Source organism: Pteropus medius, unplaced genomic scaffold (assembly GCF_902729225.1).
Source record: "Pteropus medius unplaced genomic scaffold, Ma_sr-lr_union100, whole genome shotgun sequence".
Taxonomy (NCBI): domain Eukaryota; kingdom Metazoa; phylum Chordata; class Mammalia; order Chiroptera; family Pteropodidae; genus Pteropus; species Pteropus medius.
In genome coordinates this window covers 20,633,173-20,648,984 of record NW_024354875.1, presented here as the reverse complement: position 1 = coordinate 20,648,984, position 15,812 = coordinate 20,633,173, and the positions used below count along the sequence as shown (strand labels likewise).

General features: G+C 34.3%; 1 protein-coding gene across 4 annotated transcripts in view; it reads right to left on the bottom strand.

Moving 5' to 3' along the window:
• Nucleotides 1–2,652: 2,652 nt before the first annotated feature.
• Nucleotides 2,653–15,812, bottom strand: part of GPD2 (glycerol-3-phosphate dehydrogenase 2) — a 125,180-nt gene continuing 112,020 nt past the window's right edge. For 3 of the 4 annotated variants that reach the window (XM_039855408.1, XM_039855409.1, XM_039855410.1), the window contains exons 14-17: nucleotides 9,374–9,486; nucleotides 9,214–9,292; nucleotides 8,932–9,030; nucleotides 2,653–6,041 (exon numbers count right to left, since the gene is read on the bottom strand). In XM_039855408.1, coding sequence (XP_039711342.1) covers nucleotides 5,916–6,041; nucleotides 8,932–9,030; nucleotides 9,214–9,292; nucleotides 9,374–9,486 — 417 coding nt within the window. In that variant the 3' untranslated portion in view covers nucleotides 2,653–5,915. The remainder of the gene's footprint in view (nucleotides 6,042–8,931; nucleotides 9,031–9,213; nucleotides 9,293–9,373; nucleotides 9,487–15,812) is intronic. The other variant, XM_039855411.1, reaches the window with a different exon arrangement.

Sequence of the window (15,812 nt, the reverse complement as noted above, 5' to 3'; positions counted from 1 at the left end):
GTGCAAAGCACACACCTTTGAGGACATAAATGACTACTTTGACATATGAAACCCAATGAAAATTATATTCATTATTTAAGAAATTTGGCACTCTTCTCCTTCTGTTATACTAGCAAATCATAGAATGTACTTTAATATCAAGCTATTTTTGAGTTATAAAATAGATGATATATTTTGTACATGAATAAAATTTTTCACAGTACCAGAGGAATTAATTTGTGATGTTATGAAATTTTGATTAACTTGCTGTAAAATCAGAATTGTTTACCACAAGTGTCTGGGTACTGACTCTTACAGTTTTTCCAAACAAATAATGCAATGAACTGGGGTGGGGGTAGAGGGCAGGGTAATTTATGAAAACATGGTACACCATAATTTTGCCATTTTTCAGCAATAAGGATGGCAAATGATTCATGGGATAAAATGAAATATTTCTCACTGTCGTTTCAGTGGATCTAAGATTTGCAGCTTCTTAACTTGGATAGAAAAAACTCTGCATGCATAAAAATGAATTGTAAATCAATTAATGATGGGGATGAAAACAAAAAAAAATGATTTTAAGAAAAGGAGAGAAAATCTAACAAGCAACAAATTAAAAGGAAGAAGCAGCTATTTATGCTAAGACCTTTGAAGGAAGGAGGTTGAGGAGAGGGAACTGCTTCTTTAAAAGAGGGCATTAAGGTCAGGTTAAAAAAAAGTGATATGTTGATCGAGCTCATTACATTTAGATCACTTAGACAAACAGAGGAAGGTAGCTTTTAAAGCAAAATCAGATATGCCTAAATTGAGTTTAAAAAAATTACAAAAAAGTTAGACCTAGTTATATAAGGTTAAAGCAAATAAAAGAATCCAGCTTCCAGGTCAAGATCCTCTTTGATCAAAACTATTTTTCATAGGCATCAGGGCCAAAAGAAAAAAAGAAATTGTTTTACGCCTCCCAACTCCTTGAGACACCACACTGAAGGAATGCTAGCAGCAGTCACTGAAGGAATGAACCTGGACTCTACAGGAGTCACTGTACCTAGAAAATTAGAGCAGAGATACTCTGCTTAAGACATAAAACAGTGGGCTTGAATGGCTGAGAAGCTGGTGTAATCAGTTGTGCCATGTGCCATGCTCTAATATCCAAAGTGAGTACTATGAGATTCAATTCTCCTATCTCTTCCATTGAAACATGAAATATATCTATGACTATAGGATTCATACCCTAACTTCCACAGTTTCAAGCAACTCCAACGTGAATGCGGTTAACTAACAGGGAATCGACGGCAGGGTTTCTGCTAAGCAATGCAATTTGACGCCAAATGTAGAGAATGAAGATAGCTTTGATAATTTTGCTTAAGCAGTATTTTGCTTAGATCAAATAAACCTTATTATTCTGGATCAGGTATTTATCAAAATGCAAAGATATTTACTGCTTTTTGCAAAGGGTCCACAACTTTCTTAGCACAGGATCTGCAGGACAATCGCTGGTGTCATCATGGCTCACATACATCACGTTATCGGCATGTATTTCACAAGTTCGGTAGCTAATTAGAGACCTAAAATACAAAGTACAGACACAAAAGGCTCATCGGCTCCCTCTCTTATACAGAAATTTTCCCATTATGAGGGTGCCATATCAATTTAAAACTTCAGTGATTTCCTTCTTCGTAAATCAAACGTCATCATGTAAAATCTAATACCAGTCATAATGTGGTGTTGACAAAGATTACAAAATATTGATGTTAGTATACATTTCCCTTTCTTTGAATATCACAAATTTCATACATTTCAAAAATTAGGAGCACTCTATTTTGACAAATTTTATGTTTATAAATTTTAAAGTGCTATAAAATTTGATAAGCTAGATCAATGAACAATGAGCTGCTGTTTATTTTTTGCAAACACTGAACTAACAGTTCATTGTTACAAACCTGGAACAACTAGGAGAGCCATAGCTTTGGCATATTCTGTAAGATTTCAAAGAACCTTCAAAAGCCCACACATGCCTTTGAGCATGCAAAACCAGGAGGCAGCACATCTAAACCACAAATGGAGAGTATGCTAAATATACATGTGTAAATTAAAACCTATAAAATAACATGGGCATTATAAAAATTTCTGTTAAAACTGGTAACAGCTTTACTGATTTACTGACAATGAAAATATATAGCATTTTTTCTGTCAGAGCATTTATCAACACTTGGCAACCCTGCACTAACTTGACATGTAAGATGATCAAAATGGATTATGTAATCTTTCCCATTCATTTCTATTGATTTTAGTTATGATAAAATTCATCAGTGTGCCTGGGAACGCTCAGGCTGAAAGGCTCTGGTTGACAAAAAAAAAAAAAAAGGAAGAAAGAATTCAGCTGAGTTGTAATAGGATGAATGTAATTTTAGAATAGGATTGCACAAATATAGAAGTCATGCCCTAAAGGCTCCAGCAACAAATTAATACAAATAATCCTGGCAATCTCATAAAATTACATCTGTCTATGCAGAGATTCACTTTTGAGATCAAATTACAAAATATCAAGCTAAAGGAATTAATGTGTAAGTGCCATTAAAAACATAGTTTGTGAAAATATTTTCAAACTTTTTTTTAAACTTCAACAGTAATCAAAGTTATTTCTCTGACTGCAAGTAACATCAAAATGCCAGCAAATAGACCATTTTAATCAGTTTTATTGATTCATGCTTTCGGTTCTTATTCAGTTAAAAACAAGGCACATTAAATACATTCTCTCATTGCTCTATAAATGCATGCAGCTCATTCTGTGTATCAAAAGTAATAAATAATGGCGATAAAACACCCAGACAGTTATAAAAATGACAACCCAGCCTCAAATATAGTATTTAACAGTCCAATCTAGAACAATAACCCAACAGGATACATAAAAGTGCCACATATGAAAACATGCTGTGTGTACATCCACTCTAGTACTATGGTTATACTTGATATTCTTTAAAAATACAATAGGGCTTTTTTATTCCCTAAAAAGCGTTGACATAATGTAAAAACAGTGCAAGTCATCGTGTTGTTGACATCGACATTATTACATTCATACACTGGAAATCTCTACAAATACATAAAAAAGGAAATAAGATCAATGATCATTCTCACAGTATGTTTAGTAAAAGTCAGAATGAAATTTTTGTTGTATAAAAGAGTAAACTACAAATTTGAAAAAGACCAAAAGAAAAAAAAAAAGCTAGAAACTAAAGCAGAATAGGCAGCATGCATTTAATAGCGTAAATCCTAAAGTTAGACTCAGTATAAACTGATTAAAAGCAAGAATATTACAAACAGCATGATGGATATGAGGCAGGCAACCTTGGCTTAACAAATAATCCAGCATTATCACTATGACTGTCGTTGGGGCTATTTAAAGGAACATCCAGCTCTTCACCACAGATGGGGATTCCTTCACCTGAATCCCCTTAAAGGCTCGAAAGAAATCACTTGATGATAAAAGATAATCTCTGCATGCCCCACCTCCACCCCCAACAGAGTCATCTAACATCACATTTATATGAAAATTAAAAAAATTCTTTTGAAAGAGGTTTTGAAAGAGTTTACCCCTACATTTCTTTTCTCCTTTTTTGAAATCAGGTAAAGAAGCAGTACAGGTTTAATTAACAACTTATACAAAAATGCGGGGGTGCTGTATTCACAGTAAAGACTTGGAACCAGCTCATTTCCAAGACAAGTCTCAGGGATTGGTGAAGGAATGAATGTTTTAGAATTAGCAAATTTTAAGCAAAAGCAGATATGCTCAAAAGAAAAAAAGTGTGCTTTTCGTTGTCCTTAAAGGAACTTCACTCACGGCAAAGCGTGCACAAACAAGGCCTGTGTTACAAATACAGCTGTGCCCAGGCCGGTCAGGTTACAAAGCCAGGTCCCTACTGTAATGGATTCAAGGTGGATACAAGTCATCCTTATCTTCATCTAACTAGGAAAAAAAAAAAAAAGAGAGAGAGAGAGAGCACAAATGTAGAATATTGTGGTACATCATCTGCAATGTTTTAAAGGACAGTTCTACCTATTAAATGTCCCTGGATTCTAAACAGTGAAATTTATTGTCTTGTTAGATAACACTAAATTGGAAAGCCAAATACTTCCATTATTTAAAAAAATAAAATAAAAGCCAGTGTAAAAAAATTCACGCCTTGAAAGAAAAAGTTCACAGTAGTACCTGGAAGCAACACTTGCTTTGTTTTAGGTTTTCTTTTAGGAAGTGACAAGTCTAAACATCCTCTAAAAACAAAATGAGTTAAGATACTATCTTAACTATTTGTTTCGGAGGTGAGGGTGGAGGCTTAGGTGAGCGAATTTCCAATGTTCTATTATGACATACAGGCTCATACCCCACTAGAATGAGGCATTAAGATATTCCACAATGTTGACATAAATAGGAATAATAGCACAAAAGTGTTTTATGTGCCAGTTTAAAAAACTAAGACCTTAAGTCTGTGTAATCAAAACCTGACATTAAATAAAGGATTAGATTTCCTATAATATGCACAACCTGATCTTAAGAAACAAAAAGTAGGTAGTTAACTTCACAAGAGAAAGCACAATGAATAAATAAATACTCAAATGATTGGCTCAAATGCCACCAAAATATTGCAAAAGCATACCAAATTGGCCCTTTAAATTCAATACATTATTTGTTAAATTCAATAAAGACTGATTTGTCTCTGTTTTGTGTTATGCATGTTGTGCGTGGTTTTACTTTATTTTTTTTCTTTTTCTTTTTGGCTGACTGAGAACTTACTGAGTACAGAATGAGGGAAGATTTAAGCAACAAAAAAAAAAAAAAAACCCTTGAATATTGCAGTGTTGTGCCTTTTTACAAATAATTATAAGTAAAGTTACTTAAAGGCTATTTCTTATTAATAAAAGCTTATCCTTATTACAATCTGTTTACAAATACTACTCCCAGAATGATGCAAGAAACTAAGCAAAGTAGGCCATGTTTGACAATATCACATACCCTAAGATTTAGGATTTGGGGATTGAAAATTGTGCTATCATATGTAGATATATAAGCATAGGTTTTTAATCCTTAAATCTATTACTACTGTAAAAATTTGAGAAATTTAGTCTCATCCCATTACATCCAACTTACCACTGAAATACTGGTTTTAAAGTAAGAAAAGCAAGAGTCTTCCTGGCAACTATAATAGTCAAAGAAAAACCAGCAGTGACTGGGGGAAAAAAAAGGAATTTCTGAGATGAAACTATCACTGTAACGCCCAGCAAATGTCAATGCTATCCTTATCTTATACCTGTGATTCTAGAAGCTTTTAGAGTTTCTCTTTGAGACTTGCTCCTGTAACCAGATCTAAATTTTTTCTTCCCTCTCCACTTTTGTCAATCATGCTCTAGATATAAAATTGTACAATACTATTTAGATGAAGAAGGCAGACAAGCTGGAAGAAGAAGGGGCTGAGAGGTCTCCAGAAACTATCGTTTTAATACGTCGCTCTCCATTCAATTTCTTTTAAGAACAAATACTATCTGCAAGCTTCATGTCCAGAGCTTTGTGTATGTCACTAAATTTTTCCAGCTTCTTTTATAGATTTCAGCCCAAATATTCTGCCTCGACAACGGAATTAGAATAAGTGAATAAACACACAAAAAGGGAGCAGGTCCAGTCTAACAAATCACAAGATGGATACAAAACATTTGGTCAGGGCGCATCAAAAATGAGAAAAAAGATAAAATACACTTTTTAGAAGCTAGATTGAATGGCAAATACAAATAAAGGGTATAAATCAACATCCTAAAGCTTTGGAATGCTTCCCAGTGTTAAAAAAAACAGCTATCCATATCCACTATTTTGGAGTGTGGTAAGTCATCTCTGCTGTTACGTGATGATTTGTTGTTCCTATGTTTGCTGGCTGAGGATTTACTGCTCGCACTCACAATCCTCCACAACTTCGGTCCACGGGAATGGGAACTCTTCTGTCCAGGTTCTCTTCTGCCGTTTTCATTAGTATTGCCAGCCGGCTTCCAGACACCCTTCCTTTTTGAATAGCACTCATCAGCTTAAAGAGAAAATATGCCACAGATTACTCCTCTTCTTCATGGCATTTTAATAGTTACCTTTGTCGCAGGCAGAGGTAATTAAGTGCTCCATCAAAAGCCATAGCAGGTACTACAGCTCAAATAAGAAGAATACATTTTTGAACATTTCAAAAAGGAGAGAAGGGGCAGGTATTTCACCACTGTTGCATAAACTACACCTATCTAGCAAATCAGCCTGCCTTTAAATGCAAATCAAATGCATCATTTTTTGCCCCTTAATGTGCTCAGGGCACATACTTTTTTGAGCAATTCAAATATTGGATCTTCAGTTCCATTTAAAAATCTTAAAAATGAATCTCAGGGATTGAACAAAGACAAATCATGACCTACATTTAACAACTCTTTTTAATGTTACTGTACTTGACAACTTCAAGTCCCCTAAATCCAAATTCCTTAAAGACTTGATAAAGTAATTTACATTTAAGTCCTTGAAAATGGACCCAGAGATCTACCTTAAGAATTAAAAGCACTCCATAGCCCAGATTTTAGCTAATTCATTTTTATCCAATGGATAAAATCAGAATTAGTCTTGAAATTACATGCAGTAAGCGGGCAAAGGCCTTTAATCTGGAAGGCACTTTGCAATTACGAGCATGGGGAATTTTTTTTGTCTTTTCAAGTTGATGTGGTTTTAACTATTTGCTTTTCTCAATATCGCTCCCCCAATGTTATTTATTTATTTATATTTATTTATTTTAAAAAGAACTGATTTAGCTATTCACCAGAAAAAAATATATACATATACACAAATTCTCAAAATATTTATAGGATTTTAATTTTTAGCCTACAGAGATACATTTCTTAAAAATGGCTCTGAACAAGAGTCAGAGGCATCTGCCAAGGTGCTAGAGCAGAATTTCATGACCTTATTAAAAGCTGTTTCACAAGCTATTGCTTATTAGAGATGGACTCCTATAAGCAGAAGAGGCATTACAGTCTAAACCTAAAAATAAAGTCACCATGCAATATCTATAGTGATCCTTTCATGAGGATTACTGAAAAATCATATCTATATTCAAAAGGGTGTTTAATGAGATAAACATGGGCTCTTAATCTTAAGAGGAAAATACTGTATTAAAATATTATATATATGAAAATATACTGTGCATCTGATGAACAATGTAACATAAAGAATAGTGACATTTGAAGACAGAACAATTTTTGTTTACTGTTTGTCTCTGATACCATGAAGACCTTCAAACTTTATCAGAGCTAAAAAAACTGATAGAACTAGAATTTTTTCTTTACCCATAAATACTATTTGATGTACCAACATTTAAAAATTCAGAGTTTTCTTTAAACATCACATGTATCTCGAAACCATATTACAAGAAAAAAAATAACATTTGGGTGTGAATATATTTCATGAGAAATATGGTCAGTATTTTTTTAAGCTGAAAATTACACTGTGTATTTGTACTTAGTAGAAGCATGAATAGTCTCTTTCATTTAGAATTGGACAAGAAAGAAATACTCAATTATTAAAAACTGTACAAGACAACCTGCAGATGGTTTAAATTATTTTGTGTTTAACTCTATGCACTCAAAAAATTACTTAAAACCCAAACCACATAGCATATCTATAAAATTAGATTCTTATTATTTCTAAAACCTCAGGTCTTCCAACCCTAAATGCTGTTGTTTATTTACGACACATATGAAATGAAACATAAGCTATTTCTTTAAAGAAAAGTTTTCTGAAATCCTGAGACAGACAATAAAATGTTTTCAGGAAAAAACTAAACCAAAAAAAAAAAAATGTATTAAATGGTTTCCAACTCCCAAGCATAAATTTTAAACTCAATTTAAAATGTGTACTTAGTTAAACAGTAAGCTAAAGAAATAAACATTCTTTTTTGTAATGCTGGACACAGCCTGTGAAAATTTTCTGCATTTAGATTCAACAATGCTCTTATCTGCAGCTCATCTCCAGAGAGACAATTACCATTTCCTTTGCCTTGATCTTGTTTGTTTAACTTGACACAGTGAAGAAAGGGCTGACATTGACCAAAATCCCCAGCATTAATTTATTTCATGTTCAGCATTCATCATTGCCATGGTGCAAGCAAGATCTGGCATTCATTTGAAATACCTGCCCAAGAAGCACTACAGAAAAAACCTGACTGCTTGGAAACCAATACGTTCTTCATATGATCAGAATCCCATGGACAGCTACGAATAATGTAGGGGTTTGCTGAATTTCTCTCATTTAAGGAACTTTTAAGGAATAATATGTAATAAACGTATTTCCATCACGGTTATGATTAAATAATTGAACCTTGGGTAAGTGAAAAATTGAAAATAGAAATACTTGAGAGTATATGGTCTTGACCCCAAAATGCATATTTCCTGTCTTTTGTTTTTCAGATTCTTTATAATGTAAGAATATAATAAGTACATTTCAGGTTCTCAAGTGAATGTGATTCTCAAATGAAAACCACTACAATTTTTTAAAACGTTTTTTATTAAAAAAAAAATTACTTTCTACATTAGAAATATTGTGTTGCCTCTTTTGTAGCAAGTAAAGAATGGTCCAGCAGTATTATTCTGTGACTTACTTCTTTAAAAAATATACTTCTTATTCAGCCCTTTAAGCCATAATGAACTTGGATTTCATCTAAATTGTCCAATACAATAGAAAGTGTCTTATGAAAAGAAAAAATTAAAAAAAAAATATACAACGTAAAGCCTTATCCTCGAGGACAGACACACCAATCTTTGCTGTTTTCAAGCTCTCCACTTTTTAAGAATGAAGTGACAATTGTGTGTACTTAAAAATCTATTCTTGAACACCACTGACAACCAAAAGGTAAAAAGCAAATACACTTGTTTCCTTTCACTACAACTCACCTGCAAAAATTCATTGAGTTCAACTTGTCCATTTTTGTTCAAATCTACTTCATTCAGAATTTCATGTAGTGTATATTCATCCATTTGAACACCGATACTCTAAATAAAAGAAAAGCACAAAACAAGGAAGTTTAATTAAAATTATACAAACCCTTTCTTAATGTTACCAACCTTACAAAAATTAAAGGAGAAATAATACTTATAGAAAGTAATGAAAAAAATTATCTAATATAATCTTTACATTCTTTAGCTATCAAAGATATTGAACCAAAAAAATATTACCTCTAACACACGCTGAACATCAACAATGGTAATAAAGCCCTTTTGGTCTGCATCAAACTTATGAAATCTCTTCTTGTACCTGGAATACAACAGTGAATAATGGAAAAACACACTTATGTAAGTGAAGAAAAAAAGAGATATAGAAAGTTATTAGAAGTACCTGTCGATGTCTGAAGGCAGTAGGCTAATTTCAGAGCGATCTGTTAACTGTTCCGATCGAGATTTATAGCCCATTTCATAATATAGGAACTTCTTGGCTGTTTCAAGTTCTTCCTAAAACACAGACACACACAAAAGTTCAAAGATTTATGGAAAGAGTTATTATTATTTTTTTTTTTTAGTTTCCTAAAAAGAAGCTCATCCTCACTCATTCAGCATAATCTTTTGTTTCTTGCAGTTTTATTGAAGTATAATTTATATTCAATAAAATTCACCTATTTTAGTAGGTACATAGTTTGACATATTCTCTATCGTTATCATAATATAGAACAGTTCAACCCCCTAAAAAGCTTTCTTCTGCCCATTTGCAGTTCATCTCTTCCCCAGCCTCTAGTCCCAGGCAACAACTGATCAGCTTTTTGTTACCATAGTTTTGCCTTTTGCAGAATTTCAGTGAAAGAGTTCATATAGTAGGTAGTCTTTTGTTTGACTGCTTTCACATAGCATAATGATTCTGAGATTCTTTCATGATGTTGCATGTTTTAATAGTTTCTTTCTTTTTACTACTGAATATTCTTCTACAGTATTGACTAGCAAAATTTACAGCACCAAATTCTCATAGTTTGTGACAAACAAAAGTGAATAATATAACGGGGCATACAGTACCAAGACAGACATCATGAGATTAGCTGTTCTGAAATTTTGTTACTAGGATATTGATAATTGGATGAAAGTTACAGAGTCATGAAAATAAACAAGCTAACCTGATTAGTTACTCTTTTTGCTTTCAATGTCCCCAGCCTCAGTTGATACTATTTCTGAGAACATTGTCTTAGTTTTCATCATGTCAGCCTTCCATCTAAGAACCTCCAAAATGACTCTACTGTACTGTATATTGTTCACAAATATTTCTTTACTACTTTTTACATATGTATAGTATATACATACTCCCCCCCACCCCCACCCTTGGCCAAGTATACTTCTCGACTCCATTGATATGAGCTTGGACATGTGATTAACTTTGGTGAACAGAACATGATATATGGCACTTTTAAGTAAAAGCTTATAAGCAATTGCACAACTTTGCTTTGTCTCTCTTGCTCCTGTGCCATGAGAAGGGTATGAATCAGAGAGGTCTAAAGCCAATCTAGAATATGGAGAAGAGCCATAACAGCTAACATGTACACACTCTACATGTTATCTACATGAACTCTAGGTGAACTCTACATGAACTCTAGATGTTCAGCGTGTGTTAGAGGTAGAATATGGAGAAAAGCCATAACAGCTTCATGTTATATGAATGAAAAATAAGTGCTTGCCACAGTAAACCAATGAGATTTTGAGCTCGTTTTTTATATAGCATAACCTAGAGAAAGCTTACCACTATAAGTCTTAAATTCCCCATATTTGTCATCAAAGGATCTTATGTAAGTGACTAGTACCTTTCCTCCTTTTCCTTGGGAAGATAAACTTTTTTCTGAGATAAGTACCATCCTGTTTTTCCTTTTTCTTATACATATGCACATACATATATTTTAATGTAAATAAAATATATAATAGCAAAATAGCAAGATAGCTCTCTCATATATAAAATTAAGAATGCTAAAAATCATCTCAGCTAATATATATACATAAAATATATAATATACAATGTATTATAAAATATATGATACACACACACACGATATATAAGGTAAATATAAAACCTATCTGTGAAGTCACCAATGGTATTCTTTACTGGACGATTACTCGCCTCATACCAGCAAATCTAGTTATAAACAAAAGTATTTTCTTATTGCGCCAAGTTTACCTGGCCATTATCTACTAAACTGATTCAAGATTCATTTTCCTGGAAATGACATCCCTGATGCTTCCCTCTAAGAACAGCTCTTCTTCGATCATGTCCCTTCATCGCCTATGTAATTTATCCATACTCCATCAAGCAAGAAATTGTGGAATTTTAAAGCTGGGGGTGTGTGGATTTTTGCCTAGAAGTTACTCAATGCACTTCTCGAACCCTATATTTTCTGTGCAATGTTCCAAAAATGGAAGCATGAGGTCTCCATCTAAAGAAGAACTCTAGTAGAGTGATAAATCAATACCACTAAACGTAGCCCATAAAAGGATGGCTCCGATTGCTGAAAATCTATATGTAGAGGTTAAACCCATCTCTTTGCAATTCTTCCAATTTGTTTGGGATTAGCAAGTACCTAGAAAGGAGTAACTATCAGCTTCAGCAATCTAAAGCAGCCATGACCCACTGCTATACATTCACAGTTAACGAAAAACATATTTTGTTTTCACATGTGCTACTATTAAGCTTTGTCAAATTTATCATGAATAGATGGAGCTGTTTCTCTACCTAATGCGAGGTTTGCCATTTATCTCTATTAAATTATACCTAATGAAATTTCACCCATTGCTTCAATTTGTCATCAAACATTCAGTCTCCTTCCAGTTTCTTATTACTGGGTGCAGACCATCAACATTATAATCTAAGCACCTGAAGCAAGGTAGACTAGGTCAAACCAAGGACAGAGTCCTCATGACCTGCTACCAGAGACCTCTTCTGAGGCAAACAGTGATTATTTGACTGATTACAAATCCAGCAATTTAAAAAAAAAATATCACACGAGGCTTCATAAAATGCTTTAAAGAATTCAAACACATTATGTCTATAGCATTTCCCTGATCTAATAATCTTGTTGCTCTTTATGAAAAGAAAATGAGATGTCTGAAATGATTTTTCTTAAATAGTTCCTTATTAGCTTCCAGTGATCACTACATTTCTTGCTAAATGCTGATAAAATAAACTTAAAATGCCATAATCTAGAAAACTGTCCAAGATCAATGCTAAGACCATTGATTTACAGGTTTAAAACTATATTTTGCTATCCTCTCCCTTTTTGGAATTTGGTAGTACATTTGCCCACCTTCTGTCTTCTGGTTCTGTTCCTATTTGCCACATTATTTTAATACTTAACAGTGGTTATATAATTTCTGTCTGCAAATTCTGAGTACCTTAATGTATCGTTTTTCAGGGTTGGCATACAAATTCATTTAGAGCAACCTTCTATTTGAATATCTATTTCCTCTTACCAATATTTATTTTGCTCTTTTTCCACACTGAAACTCATTCTCCTTGACCAAAAAGAAAAAAGAAAAATTAGTATTAAATTATGAGTTGAAAAGTCCTCCCTTTTCTCCAGCATTCAAAACTATGCTACCAGTCACCTTAAGCAATAATCTAGAGTAGGCTTTATTTGCATTATTTTCCATTTTTAAAAGTTATTTATGGTGTCCTTAGCATTTTTTCCAACATTCAGCCAATTCTTGACGCTGTTCACCTACATCCATATTATTCCTGGATACTTTTTCATAGTTGAGCACTTTCATTTGTTTTAAATTTGCTGTTTATCAGCTTGTTCAGTCACTCCATTTCCCGCTTCCTCCTCACTGGAATCAATTTTGAAAGAATTTCTTTTTGTGAGACTCTCTCAATCTGCTTAAGTGGTCTTCTCTTTAAAATCTCTCAATGAAATATATGTTTTGTCTCAAGGCCATAAAAATCTACCTTATCAAATATCATGGCAACATTTTCCAAAATACATCCTAGACAATACTAGTCTCCCTCTGCCCCAGACCTTCCAAAAAGTGAGAGTTGGATCTGTCTCCTAATAAGTTCCTTTTTAGAAACTGACAATGCACACAAGCATTTTAAAGCCGCCAATTATCTGCATTAAAGAAAATCCTGTCATTTGTTTAACTCAGAATTTTCCAAACTCTTTTGACCATGTAGTCATCTTTTTGACTTATATCAATTTATGTCCTGTGGAACACAATTTGGCAGTGTCCCATTCTCTAAATATCCCCAGCACCTCCTCAATCCCCAACTCCCCTAGACACCTTCCTCCCTAATTGGTTCTTCCAAGTTGGTAGCATTTGGTCTTGAGTGACAGCTCTCTGATCTTTCTCTAAATTTGAGAAAACATACATATACTTCTGAGATATATATGTGTTGTAATCGCTCTATTAGATTTTAAGGTCCTTGAAACTATGAGCTATTTATTATTCCCCTAAAATATTTGGTATAATGCTCAGTATACAAGTCACTCATTAAGTATTGACTCGTAAAAACAACCACAATTCATCTACAGAGAGTTATTTATCACCTTGTTCCTCTTTTACTTTTGCAGGTTAAATAATCCCAATGCTTTTAACCTTTTCTCAAAAGCCCAGCTTTCTAACCTTTAATTCTTTTTTTTTCCCTTCTCCTTTGTTCTCTCTAGACTGTGCACAGGCCTCATTAACACTCCTATGTCTTGGATACTGAGTAATAACTTTAGGTCTTTTATTTCTGTTACTTTGTTGAGGGGGATGGGAGAATATTTCTGAGTACATAAATCTGCTCATAAAATCTGAACTGAAGTTAAATCTAGTTTCCTCAGGAGGGCTGAACACAACCAGTTTACAGAATTTTCTTCTTCTTTCCTACCTCCTACAGCCTGAATTCCTGGCACAAAATATCTTCCTGCATATTCAAATCATTCCAACCATAATTTTTACAGGAACACATTATCTTCAATCCTTCTATATGGTAAAAATGATTGGCAGTAGCATAGAAGTGGGTTTCTTTCCGTTTTGCCTCTGTATATAGCTTTAGTTGAGCAAACCCAAACTGAAAACTTGAAGAGCTATAAACCAGTCCTGTCAGTGCAGAGGCAACAGGACAGGGTGGGAAAAGCATATGCTCTAGGATCAGAAAACATGGTTTCAATCCCAGTGGGACAGTTTGCAAGTTGTATGAACTGTGACTGGGACTTAGTCCCTGAGCCAATTTCCTCAACTATAAAATGAGGGTAAACGTTATATCTGACAGAGGTGTGGTCAAGGTTAGGGAGCATTTTTTCAACCAGTGAATTCTACCAGCAATATTCTGCATACATTGCATTAAAATTATCAGGGAATTTAAAAAATGTAATGCTATGGTTTCACCCCTGAAGACTCTAACTCTGATAAAGTCTATCTTCAAAATCTGCCCTTTCCCCTACATTTCCCAGGTGACTCTGATAAGTAACCATCCTTGGGAATATACACCAGAATGAAAACACTTTAAGGACAGAACATATGCCCAACCCTTCTTTACACTTATGACACAGATGCTCAATAATGTTCATTCGCCCATTCAACAGATATTTGTTTAGGGCCTACTATATAAGCTGGGCACTGAGGTACAGAAACAAAACAGATGATGCCCTCTCCTTTGGGAAGCTTATTTCCTGAAGAGGAAGACAACAAATAAACAAGTAAATACATGGTGTGTCAAATGGGATAGGTGCTAAAGAGAAAAATAAAGTAGGGAAAGGGGTGAAAATGCCATTCAGATAGGGGAAGGGGCCTTTTATTTAACCATGATAAGGAAGGCCTCTCTGGAGTAGAGACCAGTAGGAAATGAGGGAGTAAGCCGTGAGGATATCTAGGAAAGAACATTCTAGGCAGAAGAATCAGCATGGCTTGAATAAGGAAAAGTAATTCGACCTGTGGGTTGGAGGGGAGTGAATGAATGGAAAGAAAGACAGGTAGATCAGAAAGATGGTGGCCAGACCATGAAGGCCTGGTGAGCCACTCTGTAATGACTTTGACTTTACTCTGAGTAAAAGAGGGTTTTAGCAAAGGAATTGTTAATGATCAGTCCTCACCTTACTAAACCTATCAGCAGCATTTGATACAGTAGATTACTTTCCTCTTCTTGAAATACTTTCTTCCTTTCTTTTTGGGTCACAACTCTTTCTTGGGTCTTCTCACACCTTCTTCAACTTCACTATCTATTATTTTCCCTTTCTCTTGAATTTTTCATTTTCTCTCCAGCTTCTAAACTCTGGATTGCTTGGGACTCATTCTTGGGATCACTGGCTGTTATCTACATACCTCCCTAGATGATCTCATCGAGTCTGATGGTTTAAATACCAGCTCAAATGTATCCCTCCAGTTCTGACCTCCCTTCTGAACTTCAGACTGACATATCCAACGATCTGGCGTATATTTTAATAGAATCACTGAAGCTATTAAAGCAGGGATCCTGGTTTAGTGGAGGGAAGCTATTATAATAACCCATGTAAAAATGCTGGTAGCCTGAATCAGAGTGACAGCAGTAAAATGTTTTTAGTAAGGGTTGAATTCAAGTCATCATTTGAAGATAAATATGATATGGTTTGATGTGGATTTAGATCAGGTATGATACAAAGATTCAGAGGCCTAAGCAACCAAAAGGTAGAATAGTTATTTATGACATGGTGATGTTGGTAGTAGTAGCAGGAGTAGTTTGGGGGAAGGTAGGAGGAGATCTGAGAGAGATGGTGCCATGGACTGAACTGTCCCCACCAAAATTCATATGCTGGAGCCCCAACCTCCAATGTGATAGTACTCAGAGATGGGGCTTT